The sequence below is a fragment of the Bacillus rossius genome, chromosome 15 (genome assembly GCF_032445375.1).
Source record: "Bacillus rossius redtenbacheri isolate Brsri chromosome 15, Brsri_v3, whole genome shotgun sequence".
NCBI classification, from domain to species: Eukaryota; Metazoa; Arthropoda; class Insecta; order Phasmatodea; family Bacillidae; genus Bacillus; species Bacillus rossius.
Genome location: NC_086342.1, coordinates 27,400,664 through 27,428,186, shown reverse-complemented (window position 1 = coordinate 27,428,186; position 27,523 = coordinate 27,400,664). Strand labels below are relative to the sequence as shown.

Below are 27,523 nucleotides of genomic sequence, written 5' to 3'. Positions count from 1 at the left end.
ATGCTATTGTATATATTGTAATAAATTTTGGTACGAAAATAGACTATTATTTTTTTTTATTATAACTTTTTTTCAATCACTACAAAACAAAAATTGACGCAAGATTTTTATTTAACTGAAAAATAATATTTTAAAAAATTATCACAACAGTCAACATTGATTTTTTTGCTACATATAGCTACATTTTCAAAATAACTTATGCAATTTTATTTTACTTTTTATTAAATATTTTATTTTTATTTCATATACCATAGGAGCCTAGGAAATGGTGACAAAATGTTTGACAAGAATGAACTCGGACACTCGCCTAATCACAGGGGTTCAGGGCCTGAGACACGGGAAGCCTAAGATGTACCTACATCAAGTTCTGTCCCTGCCCGAACACGCCCGAATATTCACCTTCGGCCAACCTCGGGTTTATATATGTTTATATTTCTCTGTTTATTTTAATGTAGCTATACTAAACTAACTAACCGTCCATAGTTTTTTTAAAGTGTTTTAATGTAGCTAACCTAACCGACCACTTTTAATATTTGGATTCATTTTTCCTGCGCAAAACTGAAACAAATCCCGGGGTTGTCCGAAGGTGAATATTCCGGCGTGTTCGGGCAGGAACAGAACTTGATGTACATCTTAGGCTTCTCCTGAGACACTCACCTGGCTGGCAGACGTGTCGGTGTGCACCACGTGCGTGCACGAGTCGGCCTCGTCGGCGCGCAAGAACGACCCGCCGTAGCTGCGAGGAATACGTCAAGGAAGCTGCGTCAGAGACACTTCACAATGCAAGACGAGTGTTCCAAAAGAAGATCCCCGTGGAACACGTGTTTAAAAGAAAATAAAAAAATTGGTTGTCTGTAAAGTCGGTTTACGGACGATAGATTAACGTGACAACGCCATAACAAAACATTGATGAAATGATTGCATACGTTTATGAATATAATTGAATCATTTTTATTGAATTATCACTATTTTGTATGGATACAAAGAAGGAGTGAAATGAAATCTACTATTTAATTGATAAATTTACTTTTATTTGCACTTATTAATTCAAATATGTTTTATTACTTTAACGAACAGATTATTTTAACTATAACTTTTATACATGTTTGCTATTTAACTTCTTACAATCTGTGTTATTCTGTTAAGGGGCCCGCCTCGTCAGGGGTGTATGTGTGTTAGTGAGGCGGGATGATAAGCGCGACGCTAGCTGGTGCTTCCAGCGCGGTATAGCCTCTAAGCGCAAGTCTCTGAACTGGTGCGCATTCGTCTCGTCGTCACAGGATAACTGTGAAATTTGAGCAGTGACCGTAACATTATATGGCAGAGTAATGAAGATAAAGGTGTTATGCAAGCCCCTTAAGTGCTTTCAAGAATCTGTACTGATTGTTTTATGCCTAAAAATTACTTCGAAAACACGCGTTTTAGCCATTTTAACGCTTCTAAAAATACAGTTTAAAAACTTAATCCGAAATTAAAAGTACTTTTCGGTCCTCAGCGAACTCTTAAATGCTATTCGTAAATAGGCCCCACTCGGATATCTTGAGTAGTTTTGAAATCGCGTTGTTTTTCCTGAAGCTCTGCACACCGTATGTGTGCCCAGGTAGGCGGGCCCCTTAAGGATAGGACGATGATAGGAAAAAGTCAAATCTTTTGTTGTTCCAATCGAGTGGAAGAGAGATAGATGCGGCGCAAGCGTACAATAATCGTAACGGGACTCAACGTAACGGGACAATGTGCGTTACGGGACATTTTTTCGTGCGTGCAGCCGACGTTCATAGATTTATTAGACGTTGTCACGTCAAAAAATGGGGTGCGGCTGTGTCATGGACACGGCCTTGTCTTGTACGTGAATACGTGTGCGTAACAGGTAATATTTTCTATAAAACAAACATAAAATACGCTATTATTTTATTATAACACCTTATATATACACTGTAACTATTTTAACTCTAATTGTTTTATACATGCAATCGACATATTCTGACGAGAGCTGACGATTGAAGCTCAAGCGAACGTCGTGGCTTCTCCGAGTCAAAAGTTATACTAAATAGAAATCTCGAAACGCGGCAAAATGGCGGCGCTATCCCCTCCACCGCACGCGATGCGTCACAGTCCTCACTTGACGTAACGAATTCTTTGATCTTTTAGCTATCCAGTGGCGTAATTAAATTTTGGATGGAGATGATAGATATGTAGCTGCAACACCAAACTGTATCCCCCAGATTTTGTTATCATTCGTTTTTTTGAATTGCCTCCCACTATGGAAGCAATTTTAAAGACGCATTCACGTCAAAAGAGCGAATGAGTAAATACGGTGCAGTGTGTAAATAACCTACACTGCATCACTACAATATAGCGTTCACAGTAGAACTGGGTTCAGATTCTTACCCGGCATTCATGCTTTCGAGTACCTCCGATAGTTAGAAGTTATTTGTAAACTGTTCCCTGAATGGCATTCCAGTATTAACTGCGCACATAATAAGAATGGCACAAAAAATTCTTGAAAATTCGATTAACTTTTCGATGGTTTTAAAGAGTTATGCTTTAATGAAACATATCATTGTATCATTGTAAAACGGGCCTAAGACTGCAGCGAGGCAAATGCATAGAAAACTCATTACTTATTTTTACATCTAAAAATATTATTTTTAAAACATAATTGTCATTATTGACTGTAATCAATTCCTTTCAGCATCGGACAATCCTGAGTGTTTTTTTTTGGACAATCTGTCTTTCGAAATATTTTAATAAAAAATCGCACTTTAAAATAATGAAAATCTGAATTCTGCGCACACACATAAACACCACAAATTGAGGTTGTTTTGGCATAGTTAGAAACAGAATTTTTTTTCTTGTTTTACGATAATGCATTCTAAAATGTACGAGTTAAAAATGACTGATATCTGTGACTGTTAAAGTATATTTGTAAATTTCATCATCAATCAAAACAGAATGAAAAAAAAAAAACACAACATTCACCAGTCAAATAAAAAAAAAATTATCCTTTGAAAAGACGGTACGAAGTTTCAAGTATGTTTCATTTCACAACTGGATCTTCAATGAAAGTGTTTCCTGTCGGGGTGTCTGAAACCAGCGAATAAAATACACGCACACTTCGGATTTGAAGCTCTCATTTCAGAGAAGGCACATTTCAAATATGTTCTTTTGGAATGTCAGTTATGCGGTTAATAAAAATATTTAATATTTGAAATGAGACAGCCGACGCATCGAAGATTGCTCCGTGCGAACACATATGAGTCAACTCTCTCGCCCAGGAATAAAATTCCATTAAAAATATTAAATTCCTTTTTTTTTTCGCAAACAACGATCATGCTTGAAATTTCAAATGATATATGCAAGCGAGTCTTGTAGTACTTGCCAGCGATGTGTAAATCCTAACCTCGGTAGCGAGCAAATTCACTAGTTCTCACGTTGCAAATACTCTTATAATACGGAACTTGAACACGATATTAACGCAGAACTCTTGAAAATAATGCCGAACGTAATAAATATAACAAAATATTATTTTCAACTAGCGCGAATCACACATAGTTTCCGCAACCGCCGCTAGGATTCGTCGCCCGAGCATCTGCGTCGACTATCGAATCATTCGACATGAACAGCAAAAGGTTAAAATATATAATGAATCGGCTCCGATAAAAGCGAAACATACTTGAAACCCCGGACCTGCTTTAGACAAAGACTTTAATTAAAATACTGCTCATTTTTTTAAAAAAAAATCACTAAACAATTAATACTATATAGTTTCCCTTTGGCTTTGTGAACTTTGGTTCGTGCCCTCCACCACAGTTGGCAGTAACGTTGTTTCACATTTCCGTTCCGATTCTAGAAATTACTCCTATCAAATGCCGTTCACCGAAAGCCAAATATGTTACATATCAAAAAAGAACAGACAATAATATGCTCTGTTTGTTTCTAATGATTTTTTTTTGCTACTATAGAGGTTGTTTCGCAATTCGTGACACGTACGTTAAGAGGGCGATGGACCGTAATCAAGTGAACACAAGTGACCAAACAGTGGATGTTCGGAACTCAACCGACGATTTGTATAAACGAGCAGTTATCTGCAACCGTCGTCATCTGTGCTGTGGGTCTCCAACGAGATAGATGCGTGCGCGAATGCAAGATAATGGCCTACTTGCATCACATGAGCGGGCTTGCGAACGGCAATGGAAGATAAGCACGGAGATATTATCTTTGAAAGATTTGTGCAATGGGAGTGCATGACTTGATGTAAGCTTTTGGACATACGCCATTGCTGAGCACATGTATGTCTGTAGAAGAAAACTACAAAAAACCAAAAGACAAAAACACAAATCAAGCAAAAAAATTGCTGTTGTCAACAGGATATAAACACCACATAATATTCCATAACAGGAATATAGTCAACAAACAAAGAAAAACAAAGGAAAATGGACTAACGGAACGACAAAACCCCCACAAACGATGACAGCACAAAAATATTGAACAAAAAAAATTCAGCACAACAGTTGAAACGAGACAAAAACACGACAAAACGAAAAGACGAAACAAACATAATAGTTTTCCAAAACAGAAGAGAACGAAAAAAAAAACCCACAAATGATGACAGCACAAAAATATTGAACAAAAACAAATAATAATTCAGCACAACAGTTGAAACGAGACAAAAACACGACAAAACGAAAAGACGAAACAAACACAATAGTTTTCCAAAACAGAAACAAGCGACGTTTCGGGAACTGCTATCTGCTCCCGTCCTCAGGCAGAGACGCACATGGTACGAAAACACAGGTGCGACAACAGCAATTTTTTGCTTAATTTGTTTTTTTGTCTTTTGGTTTTTTGTAGTTTTCTTCTACAGACATGCATGTACTCAGCAATGGCGTATGTCCAAAAGCTTACATCAAGTCATAAGCACGGAGATTGCACCGGGGAATGTTTTCCAGCAAGATGCGTGCCAGATGCGAGAACTATTCAGCGATCAACGGCCATACCTGCGAAAAAAAAAGTCATGTTTACGAACTGCAGGTGGAATGCCGGAATCGCAGAGAAAAGTCCCGTGATTCCGTATTTTTTCTATCTTGTTCCTCATAAGTTCATAACACAAAACAAACTGCCATGTTCACACAATGTTCATGACATGTTTCATCGGTTGAGATCCGAGCATGCCCAAGTTACAAATTTTAATAGTATCGACTGTAAGGGTTGCAGAGTTTTGGTTCACGATCAAAATTATAAAGAGTAACTGAAAACAGTTTTAGAAAAGCGCATGCGCGACCACTGTTTTGTTGTTTTCTCGCTTGCAGCGCCACCTACGCAAAATGGCGAAACCTAAGCGTAGAGCGTTTTATGTTCTGCAATTTGCTAAGAGTTCAACGTGCGTTTCGTTTAAAGTTTAATTGTGATCCCCAAAGCGGCAAAAACAACCACCGATGGCATAGTCAATTCGAAACGAAAGAGCTCTATTTCGCTGGCCTCAACGTTCACCTGACGTAACGCCATGCGATTTTTTCTTTTTCCTTTGGGGCTTTATAAAAGATCGTGTCTACGTTCCGCCGTTACCTAATGATCTGCCAGAGTTGAGACACAGGATTGAAGAGGCTGTTGTTTCCATTACTCCAGACGTGATAACCAAAGTGGTTGGATGTGCCGTATGATAAAAGGTGCACATAATGAAAATTTGTAAGAAAAACTTGGTTACCTTAAATCTGATGCATGATTTGTTGTAAATTATTCTTAGACTGTTATAATATACCAATGAAACTGGAACATTATTTTATGGACATCCTGTATTGTAGGGTGACGTGATTGGTAGGTAACGTTCTCTCTCCATAGGGGGCCCGCCTCGTCAGGGGTGTATGTGTGTTAGGCGGGATGATAAGAGCGACGCTCGCTGGTTCTTCTAGCGCGGTATAGCCTCTAAGCGCAAGGCTCTGAATTGGCGCGCAGTCTTCTCGTCGTCACAGGACAACGGTGAAATTTGAGCGGTGACCGTAACATTATATGGCCGAGAAATAAAAGGTAAAAGTGTAATGCAAGTCCCTTAAGTGCTTTCAAGAATCTGTACGAGTTGTTTTACGCCTAAAATCTACTCTGAAAACATGCGTTTTAGCCATTTTAACTCATCTAAAAATATAGTTTAAAAACTTAATCCAAAATCAAAAGTACTTTTCGGCCCTCAGCGAACTCTTAAATGCTTTTCGTGAGCAGACCCACTCGGATATCTTGAGTAGTTTTGAAATCGCGTTGTTTTACCTGAAGCTCTGCGCACCGTATGTGTGCCCGGGTAGGCGCAGCCCTTAACGTATGTACTGTAGGGCCGCGACGTCTTGGCGTGTCGTTTTGCGTGGAAGCGGGGAAGAGTAAATGAGAGGGGAAGCAGCTGCGCGCGCACATCAGCCGCTATGCGGTTCATAGCAAAAACATCAGGTGCCACGCTCTCAGTCTGAAGTGAACAATGGAGCCCGACGCAGGATGTTCAAGATACAATAAAGTAATACATAGTGGGGAGAGGGAAATTATAAGTAGTGTAATCCAGTGTTGTGATGAAGAAGCTGCCAACAAATGTCTGCTAGTACCTCTAACAAATGTAACCGAAAGAGCTGCGCGATACACAGGTATAAGCCAAAGATCAGTTTCGCGCATCCGAAAACACAACAGAGAGACGCCAAATAAAAAACAAACAACAACATTATAAGTTTTTCAACGCATTCCCCGTAATTTCACCCGCGGTTTGTTTGTTTTGCATTTGGCAATTTTCCAAACTTTCTGCACCGCTTGTTAGAATATTTTTTATCTACAAGTGTAGCCGATATTGCTACACATTATATTGCATTATATTACATGATATTATATTACATTATATACATTACATATTGCATTATATATTTTATGATATATATGATTTTATTATATATATTAATGTATATTATATTAATACATTATTTATTTACAATTTATATGTTTATATTTACATATATATATATATATATATATCACTCCTTTATTTGACCGTTAAACAGCCTCTCATGTTTAATTATTCATTTCAAGCCAAAAAAAAACTGGGAAACGTTTGTTGTCAGTTGATGACTTTGATAGAAGAGTGATCAGAGACACTAGCCACGAATTTTATGCAGTAAAAAAACGACAAAAAAGGAAACTACTGCCAGTTTTGAAAGAAAAAATCGGATGGAGTTAGGGAAAGACATCGCTGCGTAAAATACTCAAAGAAATGGGTTTTGTGTGGAAAAGAAGCCAAAATAAGCGAATTCTTCTTCTCGAAAGATCTGACGTTGCTTGGCGATCACAGTACCTGACTCAGATGAAACAGTGCAGGGAGGCTGGGAAGAAGATATTTGACATGGATGAATCCTGGGTTGACACTAATTTAACCTTTCAGAAATGTTGGCAAAAGAAAGGTGACGTTGAAGGTGTAGGTAATGGCAACAGCAAATGCAGCGCACAGACTGATAGTTAGTTGTAAGCGCTGGTTCTACGCAAGGCTTCCTTCCCGGAGCCTCTCTTGTTTATAAAGCAAGCACAACAGGGAACTATAAAATACGCGAGGATGGTTTGTTATAAATATGGTTTTCGGCCCCCTCTAAATGACTAAAATGGTTCTTTCAGAGTGCTGTTATGGAAAAAATACCAACCCGTGTGCATAAAAGTGGTAAGGTTCTTGAAGTGCGTGAAAGTGTCATGTCGATCGTCTTCACATTTCAGCCAAACCAAATGGAAAAGTAAGCATCAGCGAGGGAGTTACATGCAAGTCTTAATTAATTGTGTTTCCTACAGCAACCCACAGTTACAAATTTAGTTCTTAACTTTAAAGAATTGTATAGCTATGTTTAACTATGTTTAACTAAGCTGCCCAGTAGAGCAAATGGTGCACTACCTTTAAATAATAAATTACCGTAAAGCATTATCGCATCTTTGTATCATTAAGATCTGCGCTGTGTTGCACCGTACGTGAGATTGTTCTCGACCAATGTTTTCGGAACGGCATGAAGACTTCCAGGCCGTTGTTATCTGCAGAGCAGACAAGGCGGGACGTGTCGATTACAAGGTCGCTGAGCTCTAGGGAGTCGACCCGCCAAGACGTCGCGGCCCTACTATACCACTTATTTTGAAACATAATTTATATTCTGATATATATATTCTATAAACAATGTAAACTGAAAGTTACGTAAGAACAGAATAGAGTAGGTCCTTTAAAAAAAGTTGGTATAGGCTCATTAAAAAAAATCCCTTTCAGCACAGCCTAGGTAAATTTCGAAGAGACTATTTCTCTTGTAAATGTTCTGGAAACTTCTGGAACAATTTAAGAACATAATGTACATTACATACAATATGTTCGTTCTCCAATATTGCAAAATGATCGTTAAAACATTTTCTCCCCTTTATTGCAGTGAAAATGTTTATAAGGTTTGTATCTCAATGCATCCAGCACTGAATAGCTTAGAACGAATTTCATATTATGCCTACTAAGGTAGTTATGAATTTTTTTTGACTTTCAAATACTATTTTTCATCCCTGGCACTAATACGTGGTAGTATAAAAATTTGCTTTGGAACAAAGTTTAAGATAATAGATAATATTAATATTTTTCAACCCCTGTTTTTACGGCACTAGTTTGGCTCATCAAAAATTGTTTCAGCCAAAGGTTATTGATAATGTTTAAAATCTTTGTAATATTTTATAACGGATTTGATAGTATACCTGCTAACAAAGTTATGATTTTTTTAACCCTTATTATTTTCACCCCTTGCAGTAATTGAATACATAAAAATTTACTTAAAACAAACTTTTAGACAATATTTAGAAAGTTAATAATAAATAAGAATGCATTCGATAGTGTAGATGGTACCAAAGTTTAAATTATTATTTTTTAATTCCAAACCCTGGTTTTTTCAACTCCTTGCAGTAATGGTTAATCTTATCAAAAATTGCTTCCGACAAAAGTTTTAAATAAAAATTATAAAATTTTCAAACAATTCGAACGAATTCGATAGTGTGTATGCTATGGGAATTATATATTTTTTTGTCCTCCAACCCTTGTTTTTTCCCCCACTCCTTGCATTTATGGTTGGTCATATAAAAACTTTATTAAGAGAAACTTTTTTGGTGTAACAATCGGAGGTATAAAACGTTCAAACGGATGGGATATTGTCATAAATAAAATTTATTTACTTCACAGCCATAAAGTATGACGTCCACTAAAATGTAGGTACACCTTAACCCACACATTCAAGGTTTGATAAACTCCGTGTATCATTTAGTTATAAATCGTCCACTGAAGTGGACGAATAGACTGAAAAAGTTACGGCATTACGTAATTTTCAAAGATCATAACATTGTGCACATAGAAAGTGTTATAGCAGTTGTAGTCCTCGACAAAAGCGACTTCACTATTTGTAGCAATTAGACACTATTTAACTTCACGCATTCCACAAAATAATATATGCTTTTAATAAAAACCAAATTTAAAAAATCGAACGAAATAAAATTTTTACTGCCTAAAAACTGTAGACACCAAGACGGCATCTTAATGTTCCTATCTCTCACCCCTAAGTTCCAGATTTAGTGTCTCGAAGACTGTCCCTCATAACTAAGGACAACCCCCCCCCCCCCCACACCCAAAAAAAAAACTCTGTCATGTCTAAAAAAAATTCAGCATCTGTGTCACACCTGCATGGTTCTGACGTAGAAAAATTTCGCTCAGAAGGCAAACGAGAACGGAACTGACGTTTTCATTCCTCTTTCTCTCTTATTTAGTCTCTCCTCACCACCCCATCCCAGACGCTAAACATTGCCGCTACCTCCCTTCCAAAAACTCTCCCTCTTACTTTTTTTCTATTAAAAAAACCATCACAAGAAAAAAAATTTCCCCAGCAATCCTCGACACATGGCGCCGCTAACTAGAACCACTTTGACTATGCAAAACGCTGGAATTCGGGTCGCCACATCTGGAAGGCGCGAGATTACCATATATATATTTTTATTAACGGAAATCAAACGTAAGCTCGAAGTATTTTTCTGGAATCACAGGACAAATTCTAGCGACTACGTTGAGGGGATGCATGGATACCAACAAGAAATTATATGCGCACTGAGGGAGTTTTTACCCAATCATCTTGGATACAATGATAATAATAATAATATGCTTATTTTTTTTTTTTAAATTTGAGTGCTTACCAACAGCCAAAGACTTTAAGAGGTGGACACTTAGAAATTGATACAATGAATACACACAGGGAAAAAAAAAATTGTATAAACATAAAGGTTATATATAACACAAGACAAGAACAAAACAAAAGAATGATGCATATCCTTAAATTATAAGTTATATTAGATCATGTACATGATTAAAAACAGTAGTGTATATTCATCCAACAAAAAAACTTTATACTGTATCACATTTAACTGTTTTCATTTTATAAATGAGTTTGAATTATTTACGCACCGTTTTGTCAGTTCATGACTTCTGCAGCTTGTTTGAAATAAATAAGGTGTCCTGTTTTTTTTTTTTTTTTTTCAAAAAAGGACACTTCAGTTATATAATTTTTATTTATTAATTTATTTAGGTTTTGAGTGCCCGCACAGGCAGGCACATAACAAATAATACAATCACATAAACATTAAACTTAATAAATTGTTACCAGTAGTTGGTAACACAAAATTTTCCGATAAGGTAAATTTTGTAATCTTAAGCCATTTTTTAGTCTTTTTTTTGAGATTTTAATTTTTTTCAGACTTTAATTAGGTTATTATTTATTTTTTCGGCGCGTTGAGAGTAAAATTTTAAGGACGAATTTTAATGCAACGTTTTCGTAAAACATTGCTGTGAAACGTTTCTGACGCGAAAAGGAAAGAATAGATACTTGGCCAAACAGATATAAACACAGCACTATGATATATAAGTTGCTAATATCGTGTTCGTTTTCCTCTTTGTGCGATGGATCGTCCCCCGCGTCCTTACAGCTTCGGTTTTTTTTTTGACGTGACAACGTCTAAAAAATCGATGAACGCTGGCTGCACGCACGAAAAAGTGTCCCGTTACACTCATTGTCCCGTTACGCTGTGTCCCGTTACGCTCATTATACGCTTGCGCCGCGTCTATCTCTCTTCCACTCGATTGGAACAACCATCGATTTGACTTTTTCGAGGCACATTAAACTTGAAACACTCCCATTCGTTTCCTACTTTTCCGTTAAAGTGATAAACATATTTGAATTAATGAGTGCAAATAAAAGTAAATTCATCAATTAAATTGTAGATTTCATTTCACTCATTCTTTGTATCCATACGAAATAGTGATAATTCAATAAAAATGATTCAATTTTATTCATAAAAATATGCAATCATTTCATCAATGTTTTGTTATGACGTTGTCACGTTAAGCTATCGTCCGTAAACCGACTTTACAGACAACCATTTTTTTTTCTGTTGTTAACAGCGAAATTTAGGTCAGGCGTGAAACATTAATAAAAATTCTTGCAAAAAAATATTTTTTTTTTTTCGGGAGGATTTGTTTTTGCACGTCTAAGTGAACTTAGTTCAAATGAAATGTTGGTTGGGTTAGGTAAATCACGTTAAAAATATACAACAATATTCTTTGTTAACTTATTTAACTGTTAAACAAAAATTCATTTTTAATTTTTTTTCCCGGTATGGTCTGGGTGAAATAAAATCGTGGGGTTAGTTTTGAGAAATTTATTAAAATACTCGAAAATCGTGAAAACGTATGAAATTTCACAACAAAGTTTTTTTTTATTCCGACTGCGAAGCTGCGCAAGCGAGCAGCGAACATCGGAGAAGTTCGGGACGGATCGGGACAGATCGGGAAGAGCGACCCAGGAAAGAGTGGGGGGGAGGGGGGGGGGGGTCAGCGAATCGTAGACTTTCCCGCCCAGCACCGGATCGCTGGCATTGTATGAAACGAATCGACGCGCCAGGATTACCAAAATCTCGTCACACACGACCATTCCCCCCCCCTCCCCTTTTTCCGGCGGTCAATTACTTCTGTCGGGATTACAGGCAGCTGGCGACCGCGATAAGAAGGCTGCGAGGAGAGAGAGAGAGAAAAAAAAATAAACGAAATGTTTTCTGACGCGGAAATCAAAGAATTAAACCGTAGACTAGGAGACAAGCATGCTGCTGTCTGGGGCTGATGTGAGTGGTTCGTGTTTTCACTCACCAGGGCTTGCGTCCCTGGCCTTAAAATTCCAGTCCCGGAGAAGACAACAAAGCGGACCACGAGTCCAAGTGCCCAACCCTCGCATGGTAGACTCTTTCTACTCTGGCCAACTCTTCATCCAGACCATCCTCTGTCTCCTGTACTTTCCTACATTTAATGCATGCAAACTTGCAGCCCGCATGAAAGTGCCCAGGGTTTTCCCTGTGTCTATGCAGGTTTTACCTGGGCCAAACATAACTAGTAGTTTATAGTCTAGAATAGTCAGTGAGGGTAGTTAGTCATGGCGCCAATCGCTGCCATGGCTGGCCAATCCCCTTCTAGCACACGATGCATGCGACCCTCTCCCTGCATGGCTAATCCCAGCATATAGGCGTATAGGCTTCGGCCTGAGACGCACCTAGGTCCCTCCCTAACCCGGACCCCTCCAAAATACACTTAGTTTTAGTTAGGTTAGGAAAAAAAATCGAGACAAGCATCCATCTAGAATTCCCCTGAAATATATATATATATATATATGTGTGTGTGTGTGTGTGTGTGTGTGTGTGTGTGTGTGTGTGAGCGAATCTTTCAGTAGGGTAGACTAGTTACGGTTGAAACAAAGCGGATATCTCGACACCGTTCGTGATGGTGGTGAGGGGTAGAAGGGGAGAACGAAGCGGGCGACAAGTCGAAACACGAATTTTAGTGGTGCGTCGCTCTTCGTGCACTGTGCTTGTGTATAGGAGGCCCCATTGTGTTTCGTGACGGAAAAGTAAGTATTGTTTGGTCGTATATTTTTTGCAATTATTATGGTTTTATTAAAAGTTAGAGTATTGAGAGTTTTGGATAGTTTTAATTGAAGTATGTAGAATATGGATGTATGATTAGTTTTTATTCAAAATTATTATCACTCTTACTGTGAACCGTTTTATACATAGAAGGGGGGTTGGGGACAGTTGTAACGTTTTTTTTTTGGGGAAGGTAGAAACTATTTATATTTCTTGTTTCTTAGATGCCAAGTACGCCAAAGGAAGACTACGAGAGGCCAGTCCCGACTTATCAACGTACAAACAAGCCTATGAAGATGTAAAAGCCGGATCTTCGTTAAGAATGGCGGCGGAAAAGAATGGACTGAACCACTGTTCCCTTTTGAGGTATTATGCACGTAAACGAGATGCGACTGGTGGCGATGAAAATCAAGAAATGGGACATAAGGCTCACAATCGAGTGTTTAAACCAGTAAAAAGAGCATAAGCTATCTAAATATTTAATTAGATGTGCAGACATATATTATGGCCTAACTAAAAAGGATGTTATGAAATTGGCATACGAACTAACCATCAAGTACGACTTATGACGACCTCGGGACTTGGGATGACAACGAAATGGCTGGTGAAGAATGGTTTCGTATGTTTATGAGAAGAAATCCTGAACTGTCAGTACCTACGTGCAGCACAGGCTACAAGTCTTTCTAGGGCGACTAGCTTTACTAAAAATAACGTAGATGCTTTCTACGAAAATTTGGCTACTATCATGGGCCGTTATAAATTTTAACCACAAAAAATATATATAATGCTGATGATACCGGCATAACTACTGTGCCAAAACCCGACAGAATAATAGCTAGACGTGGTGCTCGTCAAGTAGGTTCAGTGACTTCAGCCGAGAGGAGTACTTTAGTCACAGTAGCCTTTGCGGTCAATGCAATCGGAAATGTGCTATTCCTCCATTCTTCGTCTTTCCGCGAGTGCGACACCAAGATCACTTAATCAGGGATGGCCCAATATAATCTGCTGGAAGTGCAAATTGGGGACGCACCACAACGCCGAAATACCACAACACCGAAATGCCAAATTGACCACAACGCCGACAGCTAGAAAACTGCTGTGTACCACAACGCCGAAAAATGTCATTGCAGGACTGCCACAAAGGTTAGGTTAGGTTAGGTTAGACTAGGTTAGTTTAGGTTAGACTAGGTTAGGTTAGGTTAGGTTAGGTTAGGTTAGGTTAGGTTAGGTTAGGGTAGGTTAGGCTAGGCTAGGCTAGGCTAGGTTTGATTGTGGTATTTCGGCGTTAAGGTACATTTAAGAAACACACACAAATTCATTTAGTTGTTATTTCGGCGTTGTGGTACACAGCAGTTTTCTATCTGTCGGCGTTGTGGTCAATTTTGACATTCGGCGTTATGGTATTTCGGCGTTGTGGTCAATTTTGACATTGGGCGTTATGGTATTTCAGCGTTGTTGTAAAGACCCGTGCAAATCCTTCTGGCTGGATGCAGGATGAAACATTTATTCATTTCCTGGAACTCTTTAAGAAACATACAAATGCTTCTCCTTCACTTAAAGCCTTACTTGTGCTTGACAACCACTCTTCACATATTCACATTAACGCACTAGATTATAAGTATCGCGAAAGACTTGAATATTAATAAAAAATATTTGTGATGTTCAACTGTGCCATTACGAGTTGTAAAATTTCATTAGACGATGAATAAAACATGTTAATTTAATATATTTTGTATTATTTGCATGTGTTTCAATTGACCGCAGGCACTGTTTCAACCGACCCTGGCATGGGGACGGTTGAAACATATTACAATTTTTTTTTAAATTTGATTTTACACATAAAATACAATACAGTAATCTCAAATAACATTGCCCATTAGTAGACAGATGTATGGTCTTTTATTTAATATATTTCCGTCATCGCTCGCTTAACTAATCCCGATGCAATGGACGATAAATGCTAAAATTTTTGAACCGTACCCAGTCTACCCTACTCACCAGAGATAAGTTACATATAACCTCGGTAACTAGCAAATTTATGTGTTCTGGTGTTTGGACATCTTGACTCACCATCCGACATTTAGTTTTCATTGAACTAGAAATTAGATTTAAATCACGGACTTTTCAACGATAAATACAACTGAAATAAACGAAGAACGCTAAGCCAGATTTTTTTTTACTACTCCTGTGTGCCGTTTTGAAAATGCGCGAGTTTCTGAAGTTTTTGTTGGTACTCCAAGATTATTCCAGTGAGTTTATCTTCCAGGCCTGTATACTCAGTTCATTTAAAAGTAAAAATATTTTTTAGAAAAAATTTCATAAAATTCCATGCATATTTTTTTTAAACTATTTTTTTTTGTACATTAGAGGTGAAACATTTTTTTTTTTACAGCTCAGACGAGGCCATACTCAGGATTTCGTAACAGCTACGACGAAGCAAAAAATTTCGATCGCGGACAGGGCACTCGCAAGCAAGGCCCAGTTCGCTGTGAAAGCGACCTTATTAGCAGTATTTACTTCAGTTCTGTAACCTCGCAGCTACGGGGAGTCAGTAACTTCATTCCGGGAAACTGCATTACATGTAGACCGGCTCGTGCGTTGGGGGGAGGGGGTGGAAGAAGGGGGGGAGGGGGGGGGGTTGGAGTTTTATTGACGAAACAACATTTGCACTGGTCGCGGGCACATGCGAGCTCGGAGCGAAAATTAAATAATAATAATAATAATAAAAATTGAAAGGATCAGAAGCGGCAACCACTTGTGCACTACCCTGTCCACCGACAATACGTCACAGCACCGAAAATTTACAACTTCGTGGGGCAACATAATTTTTTTTTAGTAATAAATTTATTTATTTCCTCTTTTTTTTTTACACACTTTGACTACAAGTTACTAAATTAAAACAGGAAATATTTACCACTCACAAAAGCAAGCTTGTGTCATTTAAATCTACGTGCGGTATTTTGACTAGTATAAACATGTTAAAAAAATTGTAAAAATAGACAAATAAATACAAATAACTTAAGAAACCTTATATTAGTTTTCATAAAGTTTAAATTTAAAAATATCAATTAATTTAAATAAAATAATATGTACTACATTGTATCAGAAAAAATCTATAGGTACCTACTTAATAAAGTAAAAAATTATATATATGAAAAACACAAAATTATTATTTAAAGGAAAATAACAAGTGCATAAGATACAACAGTATATTAAACATTACTTAAATATTAAAGAATCGCTTTATCAGTTCAATTATTCAGCCAAAGATTAGCTTTGAAAATAATTCGCAAAGCAAGAAGAACGCAGCAGTTGAACGCACGCAAACAGACGGCAGATGATACTTTCGGAAACAGCACACACGCACAGAAAAGTTATCGAACTTCTAAACCGAGCGTCGATTTCTGTTAGCGGCCAATCACCGTACACTACATCAGCGGCAACGAGTAGCTGAAGGCCGTTTCGTCACGTGCATTAAAAAAAAGGTGAAACTAATTAGAGAATGGTTACCACTCCTTGCCGTTAGAAACAAAACGGGGAAAATGAAAGCTTGTATTTAGATAAACAAGTGCTCCATACAATAACAGATGGAAAAAAATTTAAAAGTTTGAATATTGACAGTTAAACACCGGTAAATGAGGGTTGAAACAAAGTTTCAAACAGCTGTGTTGTGAGCGAATACAGCTTCACGTTCAATTCTGTACGCGTGCAACTGAGCTGTTTATTCGACACTCAACCGGAATGTTTCAAATAATCTACTTATATTAGAGAGACGAAATGTATACAAAGGATGAGTCTGAAATCAACAAAAAAAAAATTCAGCTGCAGGTTCATCGCGGAACGACATACAAGCGACTTTATGATCAAAATTACTTCCCGGCTACATAGCTGTCACCCACACGGCATATAGAAATTAGGGTGTTTTAGGGATCACTGAAATGAAATTAGGGACTTTACAACAACCATTTTGTCAGAAACATGTTACAACAACAAAATTCCTACATATAGGCCTATATGGTTTGTAGCGTCTTGTGCAATAAAAAATTAAGGGATTTTTAAGGACCCCTTTACCATTTGTAATATTGAAAATACTTCATGAAAATAATGTTCAATAGTAAATGCACAAAAAATTTTTTGTTGGTTCGTTAAATTCTTACAGATATTCCAGTATTGTCCAATATTATCTCTGGAACACATACCTAACCCAAGCATAGTGTGTATCTGAATATACACCCCTATAATTTAATTTCATCACTAATTAAATTTACTTAATAATACCCACATCTACTCCTTATTTGCAAGCTATCAGTATTTAATAAGGAGTTTTTAAGGGTTATAATTGCAAATTAAGGATTATTAAGGGCCTTTATTTAATTGAAGACAAATTAAGTACTTTTAAAGAATATTAAGGAGTACGAACCTTTTTATAAAAATATCTAATAATTATTAAGAATGATCAACCTTCTCACCAATCAAAAAATAGATATTTTCCAATAAAAATAGTCAATTTATTTTTTCTGATAATGCTGGCAATACCACAAAAACTGCACCAGGCTGAAGAAGTTATTCCAAAATGGACTTAATCCAAATATATTTTTAACGTTTTTTGAATGATTCTCGATATGGGTAAAGATCGATATAAATTATTATGTTGGACATACGTCAACACTAGTTTGCACTGTATGTCACAGAGGAAACTCAAATAACGGAGGAAAAAAATCAAGCCAAAATTAGCCGCTGTAAAATGTTAAACGTAAAGAAAGACAGCACAGAGAATTCCGTGAAAAGAATTAGCCAGAACAATATCACAGCACAGACGAACACATTTGGCTAACAACGACGATAAAATTGCAATTAAAAAAAGGCACATAAAAACTACAAATTTGCACGAAACAGCGACAGGCAGAGGAGCTCAAAGATGATACCGAACAGATAATCTGGACAACAAAGTGACAATACAGAGAAGCACATGCGAATCCAGTAATAAAATTAAGAATTTATCCTGACAACACAACGACGGCTGCACAAACGAACACAGTGACTTCTGTCCAGTTACTCACATGTAAAATTCAGTGTTGAACCCATTAGGAATCAAACCCGTTACGCTGTGGAAGCATTTTCAACCTAACTGGCATACCACTGCAGCCTAAGAAGTCTCGAAGAAAATTTAACTTAAAGGATGTGTGGCAGTATAGATAAATATACATATTACAATAAATACTTGATAACTGTATTACAATACAGGCCTTCCCCCCCCCCCCTCTTCAGCCATCCTAACCTTACCATGTGTTTCAATGTTAGATGACTGCTTCACTTTCAATGCAACGTACTCACATTTTGATTTACGCAAGCGATGAATGTTACACTGTTGAAAATCAGCAAGCGTCGAAAAAATTGTATGCTCTTTCGTAAAAAACCTTTTTCTGCAAATTACTTGACATCTTTTATAAAATATGTGATTATAAACTTAACATTCTGACATCTAAATGTTCTGAAAAGTCTTTTGCATTTACGAATAAAAAAAATTAATTATTGACCAATTTCGGAAAAAAGGAACTTTAAGGGACTTGAATGATAAGAGTGACTTTTAAGAAATAGCAGTCATGCAACTTTTATAGTCCTTTGAACCGGGTGCTGAAAATAATTGCAAAATTATTTAATATGTAACACTTAGCATTTGGATAGTGTTGGATTGAATAAAGTTAGACAACCACTGCGAAAAATGTGGCAGTTGCAGATAATTTCATAGAGATAATTTGGGTTATAAAATAAGCATGAGAAGTAATGTTGCTACCTTAAAATTTATTTAAATGAATTCATTTTAAGACAGCGAAAAGTTTTTGGTGGTTGTAAAACTTTAATATTTGAATACCATTCGGACGCTGACGGTTCCGTCTTGAAGGCTTTATTATTTGCAAAAAAAAATTGGTTGTCTGTAAAGTCGGTTTACGGACGATAGTTTAACGTGACAACGTCATAACAAAATATTGATGAAATGATTGCATACTTTTATGAATAACATTGAATCATTTTTATTGAATTATCACTAATTTGTATGGATACAAAGAAGGAGTGAATTGAAATCTACAATTTAATTGATAATTTTACTTTTATTTGCACTCATTAATTCAAATTTGTGTATTACTTTACCGAACAGATTATTTTAACTATAACTTTTATACATGTTTGCTATTTAACTTCTTCCAATCTGTGTTATTCTGTTAAGGATACGACGATGATAGGAAAAGTAGGAAACGAATGGGAGTGTTTCAAGTTTAATGTGCCTCGAAAAAGTCAAATCGATGGTTGTTCCAATCGAGTGGAAGAGAGATAGATGCGGCGCAAGCGTACAATGAGCGTAACGGGACAATGTTTCGTGCGTGCAGCCGGCGTTCTTCGATTTATTAGACGTTGTCACGTCAAAATAAGTTGTTATTCTTCAACTTCAAGCGCATATACCAGCCTTGGGAAGGAAATCATATCGAAAATAATCATAAATATTTTAGGGTCGAATACAGACTCATCCTGTATTACATGATTTTACCTGTCAGTACGCCGTGATTATAAATCATATTATGCATATAGGTATGTATATTCATTATTGAAACACGTTGTTACTCAAAACGCAAACTAGGCAGAGCGGGAACAACAGAAACCGTTTACTGTGACAAAACGTTTAATAAATTTACGAGAAACAATTACTACAGGCTATGCAATAACCGATTGTATGAGGAGGAAAAGGGGGGGGGGGGCAGTGCGTGCAATCAATCGCAGCTGCCAAATATATAAAAGCGGGACATACGTCACGATTTCTTTTTTCCCCCACCGGCGAAACCATCTGGACAGCAAAATAAATCTCGTAGCAGCAATTGTCACGACAGGAGCTGAAGCCATCAGAAGCATTCGATAGCGATGACGTTTCACTGACGTCATTCCTCTAACACCACGTCTCACGTGTCACCGGAATTTTAAACGCAGTCAACTATACTATGGAAGATTACAAGGATTCTGCTGTATTGGTATAATTCCCCCTACTGGCTATCAACGAAAAACAACAGTTGACATTGTGAAGATATTAATACCCATTTTTAAACTTCACTGGGAAAAAAATTAAACTAAACTTAAGGCTAGATCTCCAGCTTCATTTATATCTTCATGCTATTACTATTATTTAGGAACTTTTCTTGAAAATTATCGCGATATTTATCTTGCACTTCGTGTATCGACATGAAGTTTTGTCACAAGATATACTCCGAGGGTTAATGGCGATAAAATGCCACGTAAGTGTCCACAATTATGATCACTAGAGTGAAATTTGACAGCTCGAAAATAAACGTTTAATACGTAACTAGAAAATTGCCTGAGAATTAGCCCGTAGGGTATCAACTAGCACCACGCAATAACCATTTTATCTACATAATACAACTCTTTAAACACTGACCGATTGACAGAAAACCCACAACCTAAAAAAGTGGATCTAGAGATTTGAAATTTGGGGGAAATATTCCTTGAGTACCCTAGGCGTGTACCAAAGATAGATCAGGAATCAACCCCGGTACGCTGTGGAAATCATTTGCAACCAAGAACCGAAGGCAAGAGTAATTTTCAAAAATAAAACTTGTCCATCTATCTATCTATCTATCTATCTATCTATCTATCTATCTATCTATCTATCTATCTATCTATCTATCTATCTCACTGCGTGCAGCCTTGGTACTGGAAGATACTGTAGTTAAGGCTTCATAGGCCCACAAACACCTGAAAGGCCAAAAAGATGAATGAAATAAAACAAGCAACTTGAAGGCTGCATCGGCGATACCATTAGGATACTTACAATTATTAGGAAGGTAAAAAATTATTTATATATATATATATATATATATATATATATATATATATATTCAAAAATTACTGTATATTTATATTGGTAATCAAACACTCTATAAACAAATGAAGAACAAAATAATTTTAAAAAATATATTAAAAATCTTTTTGTCTATACAATCACCCGATGAACCACTTCCAGTGCTTTTTCATTGCCTTTAAATTAAAGTTCCTTGCAATTTTTATCTCTCTCTTGGTCATATATTTTACTTCTAATAAGTGAAATCAAAATACGATATATATATATATATATATATATATATATATATATATATATATATATATATATAAACAGAAACGTGACGATTTTAATTTTAGAAGCTGAAACCTTTTTCCAGATAAAATTTCCACGTGATATGAGCGTACAGATGTCAACTATGTATACTTTATGTGCTAACGTTAACTGAAATAAGGTGTGAAAGAGCGAATGTAAGATAGCAAACGACTGTTAGGATTTAAAAGTTTAGTCACCTCAATCACCGTTATATGTTGTGATTTTCGTGACCTATTGATACCTCGGATATTTACATGGGTTCATTACTTACAAATATTAATAAAAAAAATTGAGCATGTATTTCAGTACTCGACAGTGATGAGTGAACATCTATCTAAACCTCGGTAACGCATAAATTCTTGTTCTCGTGTTGCAAATAAACTTATAATACTATAAACTCGGACACCAAAATTTAACGCAGAATAAAAAAAAAAGCTGTTTTTAACAGAAAAGAAGGAAAATAATGTTTCCTCTTTTTGTAAAATATTTATAAATCTGTTTAACAGGATGGAACCATAGATTTTTCAGGGCTTGCCGAACAACGGGAGTAACGAAAGAGTCGCATGCAAATGCCTTAACGCTGAACATGTGATATTTATCTCGATATCAGAATTATCATTGACTGCGTTCTGGAGGTTATACGTTTTTGGCGCATTGATGGTAAATTTTAGCATTCACCAGAATGTACTGAAATAAACGCGCATTGCACAAGGAAACTTGACAGGTTGAAAGTCCAACACGAACCAAAGTCATCAAGATGGCGGACCCACGAGTGGCGAAATGCACCCGTATATATTAACTTTCGCGAACATCGAGGTATGTGCTGAGCGTATTGGTGTGCAAAATTAAACTTTCTAATTGTGTAACTATCCTGGAATACATTTTGTAAACTTGAATAGTCATTAACAAGATAAAATCGATACTTTAAAAACAGGTATAATTTATTAGCCAGGTAAACCGTGTTGGAGCAAGCATGGCGTCAAAGATATTTAACATCTTGTTTGTTCTCTAAAGCATTACGAACTCGGTGCTATCTTTTAAGTATTTTTCAAACTAAAAGTTGCAGCCCAACAACTAAATCACAACAAAATTAACATGAAAAAATTTAAAACCCACATTATAACACTAAGTATATGTATGCATATTTGTTTTTTTATTAAATGAGAGAACTCATTCTTAAATACTTTTTACAAAAAAATATACCTTGAACTTATTGAGCTGATTCAAAAATTAGTATTTAAAAGAAAAAGATTTAATCACGAAATTGTATTTTTCATAATGGCGTCGATAATATGTAGGCTAAAAATTTGTTCTGCCTCTACAGTATGACGAACGCTGCGCTATCTCTACATTTCAATGTTAACTAAGGATTGTCACGAATGTAATGCGTATTTTTAAGTTGTTATTTTTTTTTATTACTATAAATTAGAACATAAAGTATTGAAGGACAGTTGTACTGTTATAAAGTTCGGTTTGGCACACCAATTCGGTCAGTACACCCCCCGATGTTAGAAAATTTTCGACATTAATGCGACCTCCACAGATGGCAGCGCCATATTTAGGGACACTTTTCCTTCTTTAGATAGAATTCGTTCCATTTAAGAAATTACTCCTACCAAATTGCCGTATACCGAGAGCTAAGACGTTTACACATGAATTAAAAAAAAAAAAAACGATAAAAACAACAAGAAAGCAAGTTGATGTAATATAGTCTCGCTGTCAACCTAGTGCGAGCGAGTAAACGCACCCTCAGTAATCGACACTTTGCTGAGCTAATAATGACAACTTCGGCCAGTGAAATTCAGCCTTCTAGACTTGTGTCACTGTTGCACGGACGCTCCACGGGTGATTACGTAACGCTTTCGGAGGTTTTTGGTTTTGCCACCCGCGCTGCTTCCGAAACTTGACGAAAAAAAAAAAAAGGCCCGATGGGTTTTGTCGGATATACCTCACTCCTACAACCCCTTCCCAGAACATCTAAAAACCAACCCCCTTTCCACTCCCCCCCCCCCCCCCAAGGGGAAAACTTCGACGCCCCGAAACTCTACCGGCGGCAGATCGACCGAAAATTCACGTATTTCGCGACCGCTGATCGGAGGGGGGAAGCCTTCATTTCACAGACGAGAGAGCCACACCCGAAGTTCCCCGAAGTTCATGCTCGCTTTTTTACCGTACCACAACAGGTGTATTTATTTGGGATGTAGCTTACTCATACGTCATACGCCGTTCTATCTCATTGTATAAACCGGTGTGGCATTAAATTTTGCGGTCGATTAGGATAGGATAGCTACATTATAAATACTTTACAACATTGTGGATGGTTGGTTATATTAGGTAAGTAAAAATACTGTAAAATCATTTAATGGTTGCTTAGCAAATAACTTTTTAATATGTAGCTATCCAGGGCTAGGAAACAGTTTACATGATTCACAGTATCTTTAATGTAGCTATCCTAACCAAATCAACCGTCCACAATGTTATAAAGTATTTATACTATAGCTAACCTAACCTAATTGACCATTAGTTATCATTAGTTACAATGAACCAAAAAAAAAAAACAACCGAAGATGCAAGATCGGGCGTTTGGCTCTCTCGTCTGTGGAAAGAAGGCTTCCCATCGGATGGAGGGAAAAAAAGTCCACAAGACGACGCATACCGGAAGTTAAAACTTTCTCCGGAAAATCTCAACTTGCATGTTTATCGGCAGGCGCGCCAGAAAAAAAAAGTGTCAAACGAAACTGCTTCCCCCCCCCCCCCAGGATGATCATCAGCAAGGCAAGCTTGTGTGTGTGTGTGTGTGTGTGTGTGTGTAGGTGTGTGTGTGTGTGCGCGCGCGTGTGGTCTTGTCACATGTGACCTGACTAAAAATATTTTAAATTCCTCAAGTGTAAAAACAGCGGTACCCCATGTCACAGCAAAGCAACGCACGAAGTTAACACCGTTGGCAGAAGGATATGCAGACAACGGGCACTGCTTTTTAAACTGTCCAATTGGAATCGAATTTCAAGACACTGATCGCAGAAAAAAAAAGAAAGAGATACGTAGGTAAACAGAAAATAATAAAAAATTATCGTTTAAAAAAAACACAGTTACACACTAAATAGTTGAAGAGTTTCACTATCAACATCCTGGCTCCTTCATCACATCAGTTCGGTGGTACCAAATTTACTGTATTGTCTTCCGGATTACATATACTTGCAAATTTTCAAATTGATACGACAGCTAGAGGTAGGTTAAATATCGACTTCCAAGATTTGTTTACATAGTTCGTTAGTCAGTTACAAGTGAACCTAATGTAAACGTGTTAATGTTCAAAAAGAATGGAATGAACAAACAAAAGTATTACAGACGTTTATATTTTTTTTTTAGAATCTACTAAGGTTAAGGAATCAGTGCTACCAACTTCCCAGCATATCCATAAGTAATCAACATCGTTATCAACTGCTTATAGCCTGTGGTCGGGTCAGCAAAGTAATCACATTTGCGCATAATCAACACACATTAAACAAAAGATATGAAGTGTCTAAGCGGTGTGCAAATATAAAACTTGTGAAAATCAGTGGGTGCCCACTGGATGATTACTGCAGTTTTTTTTTGCACATAGCCTGCGCCATGTTGGTTGGACGCCCAAAAAATTGGCCAAAGTGTGCACAGAAAATATTTTCTGTACTATAACAAAAGATTCTTTTGGAAACGAGTTGCTTAGAAATATTTTGCAATACCACAATAAAGATATTGTAAATTTGTAGAACACATGGCTACGGTTATTTTTGCATACATTAAATACGCTTTCCGAGTATTTGTTACGACAATTGGGGCACAATTTTATATTTTATTTGATGTTACATTCAAGCACAATTTTTTTCAAACAATGGAAAATATATACGATAATTCAATTATTTGACTTTATTTTGTTGTATCACGCTTATTATACACGCAGTTAATACTGGAAAGCAATTAGGAAACGGTCTACGAATAAATTAAACTATTGGAGGCACTGGGACAACACAAAGCATAAAATGCCCGGGTAAGAATCCAAACCCAGCATTACTGCGAACAATACTTTGTGGTGAAACAGTTTTTTAATGTCAGTGTACAAATATACAGTGTATCGTTTGCATTGTGGAAACAGTTTTAATTGACTGTATTTACAGAGTTTAACGACGGTTATTCTAATTTAAGATTAGTAACCATCAGACGTGGTCAAACTCCATTTCCGCAATGTTGTGGGCGTGGCAATATGACGACGGCGAGGTAAAAAAAAAAAATTTGACTTGAACTATGTCACAGCATGCCGTCCTTTGACAATCCCTTACTCCGGTGCTGAAAATATTGTGTGCCAAATTTGCACACGCAAACAGCTGACTGCCGCAGAAAAAGTATTTATTTGTCAATACACCAAGATGTGTTCGCATTGAAAAAAAAATCGAACTTCTATACTACCAAGGCTAGTTTCTCACTGAACGCAACCTTCAAACTGAAGGTTCCCGTGGCTCCGCCTACCAGGGCACACACACGGTGTGCGCAGAGCTTCAGGAAAAACAACGCGATTTCAAAACAACTCAAGATATCCGACTGGGGCCTTCTTACGAAAAGCATTTAAGAGTTCGCTGAGAGCTGAAAAGTACTTTTGATTTTGGATTAAGTTTTTCAACTGTGTTTTTAGATGAGTTAAAATGGCTAAAACGCATGTTTTCGGATTTATAGTAATTTTTAGGTGTAAAACAACCGGTACAGATTCTTGAAAGCACTTAAGGGACTTGCATTACACATTTATCTTCAATTCTCCGCCATATAATGTTACGGTCACCGCTCAAATTTCACAGTTGTCCTGTGACGACGAGAAGACTGCGCGCCAGTCCAGAGGAGACACCGCGCTAGAAGCACCAGCGAGCGTCGCGCTTATCATCTCGCCTCACTGACACACACACACACCCCGACCAAACGGCGCCCTTAAGGGCGGTTTTAAAAGACGCTCGGGTAAGATAGCGAATAAGCACTACCTTGTTGGCACACGATAAATATTCTCTAGACAAATTTTCTTGCCATGAGAATTGGAATAAATGCGCCTCAGGCCAAGTATTTTCAAATTGCGATGTTAATGTTGGGAATGCTAGAAATTTGGATAGCATTTTGGCGAAAGAAAAAAAAAATCATAAAAATTCTGAGACATTAAAATTTTTCTGAAAAATACTAAACCTTAACCATATAGTGGTCAGTAAAATTATTTACTTTAATAGTAACCAGTTCAAGTTTTATATACAATTTCATTCTCCTCATCCATACTGTACAAAAAAGTTATAACTGCAACTTTTCCAGCTAATTATGCAAAGAGTATTCAATATATATATATTTTACAACAAAAATAATAATTCTTGATATTCAGATAGGAAAAAGCGAGACCGTTCACATTTTGACTTAAAAATTAACAGGTTAAAAATTTTCACACACCAACCACCTTAATTTCCTACTTCTATGAAATGGACACAGTAAAAAGAGGGTTGGTTAGAACAGGGTTGGATGAATGAGAACATAGAAATAACTGAAAAAATTAAAACAATTATATTATTACACGCATGTTGATATTTTAAAATATTGCTAACTAAAACACAAACATTCGCAGAAGATTTTTAAGGTGGATTAGCCGGGACCTAACGAGGCAATGCAATGGTAAAAGACACTGGACTCGCACACGAAAGGAACTAGCTTCGAATTAAGGTCCAGAATCTTAGTTTCTGTTTCCCATAATCGCCCTAGACAATATTCTGGGACGGTTGCTCATCATACTGTAGGTCATGGCCTCCCTTTTCATTGCTCATGTCTGCCCTTAAGGGGAAAGTCTGGTCAGGGATTGCATCTGTGATAGTGTGGCGGGATGATAAGTGCGACGCTAGGTGGTGCTTCTAGCACGGTGTCGCCTCTAAGCTCAAGGCTCTGAAATGGCGCGCAGTCTTCTCGTCGTGCATAGGGGCATCCAGGGACGTCGGAACGTTTTCATGAGTGGGGGGGCGAAAAGATGTATCACACTTACCTCAGTTCTAGAGCGGGGGGTTCGGGGGCTCTCCTCCGGAAAAATTTGGAATTTTAGATGCAAAATTGTGCTATTTAATGAGTTTCCGAACCAAAATATTAAATATACCATTCTAAGAATTTGATGACGTAGAATGTATTAAATACTACTCTTACAGTAGATGTAGTACAATTTAAATAAAATACCATCTAGGAATTTGCAATCATTTTACAGTATATTGACAATCATAAATTTGATTTTATAATCAATGTGATCACCAATGCAACGTTTGTAACTACTGGCTGAGAAAAATACTACTACTGGTTGAGAAAAATACTACTAGGACCAAACATTTATTCTGGGAAAAGGAGGGGGGCGATATGCTACTC

The 27,523-nt window shown here is 37.0% G+C and overlaps 1 protein-coding gene across 2 annotated transcripts in view; it reads right to left on the bottom strand.

Moving 5' to 3' along the window:
- Positions 1-27,523, bottom strand: part of LOC134539682 (DNA ligase 3) — a 454,246-nt gene that overhangs the window by 9,458 nt on the left and 417,265 nt on the right. For both annotated transcript variants that reach the window (XM_063381877.1, XM_063381878.1), the window contains one exon: positions 658-736. In XM_063381877.1, the coding sequence (XP_063237947.1) occupies positions 658-736 (79 nt within the window). The remainder of the gene's footprint in view (positions 1-657; positions 737-27,523) is intronic.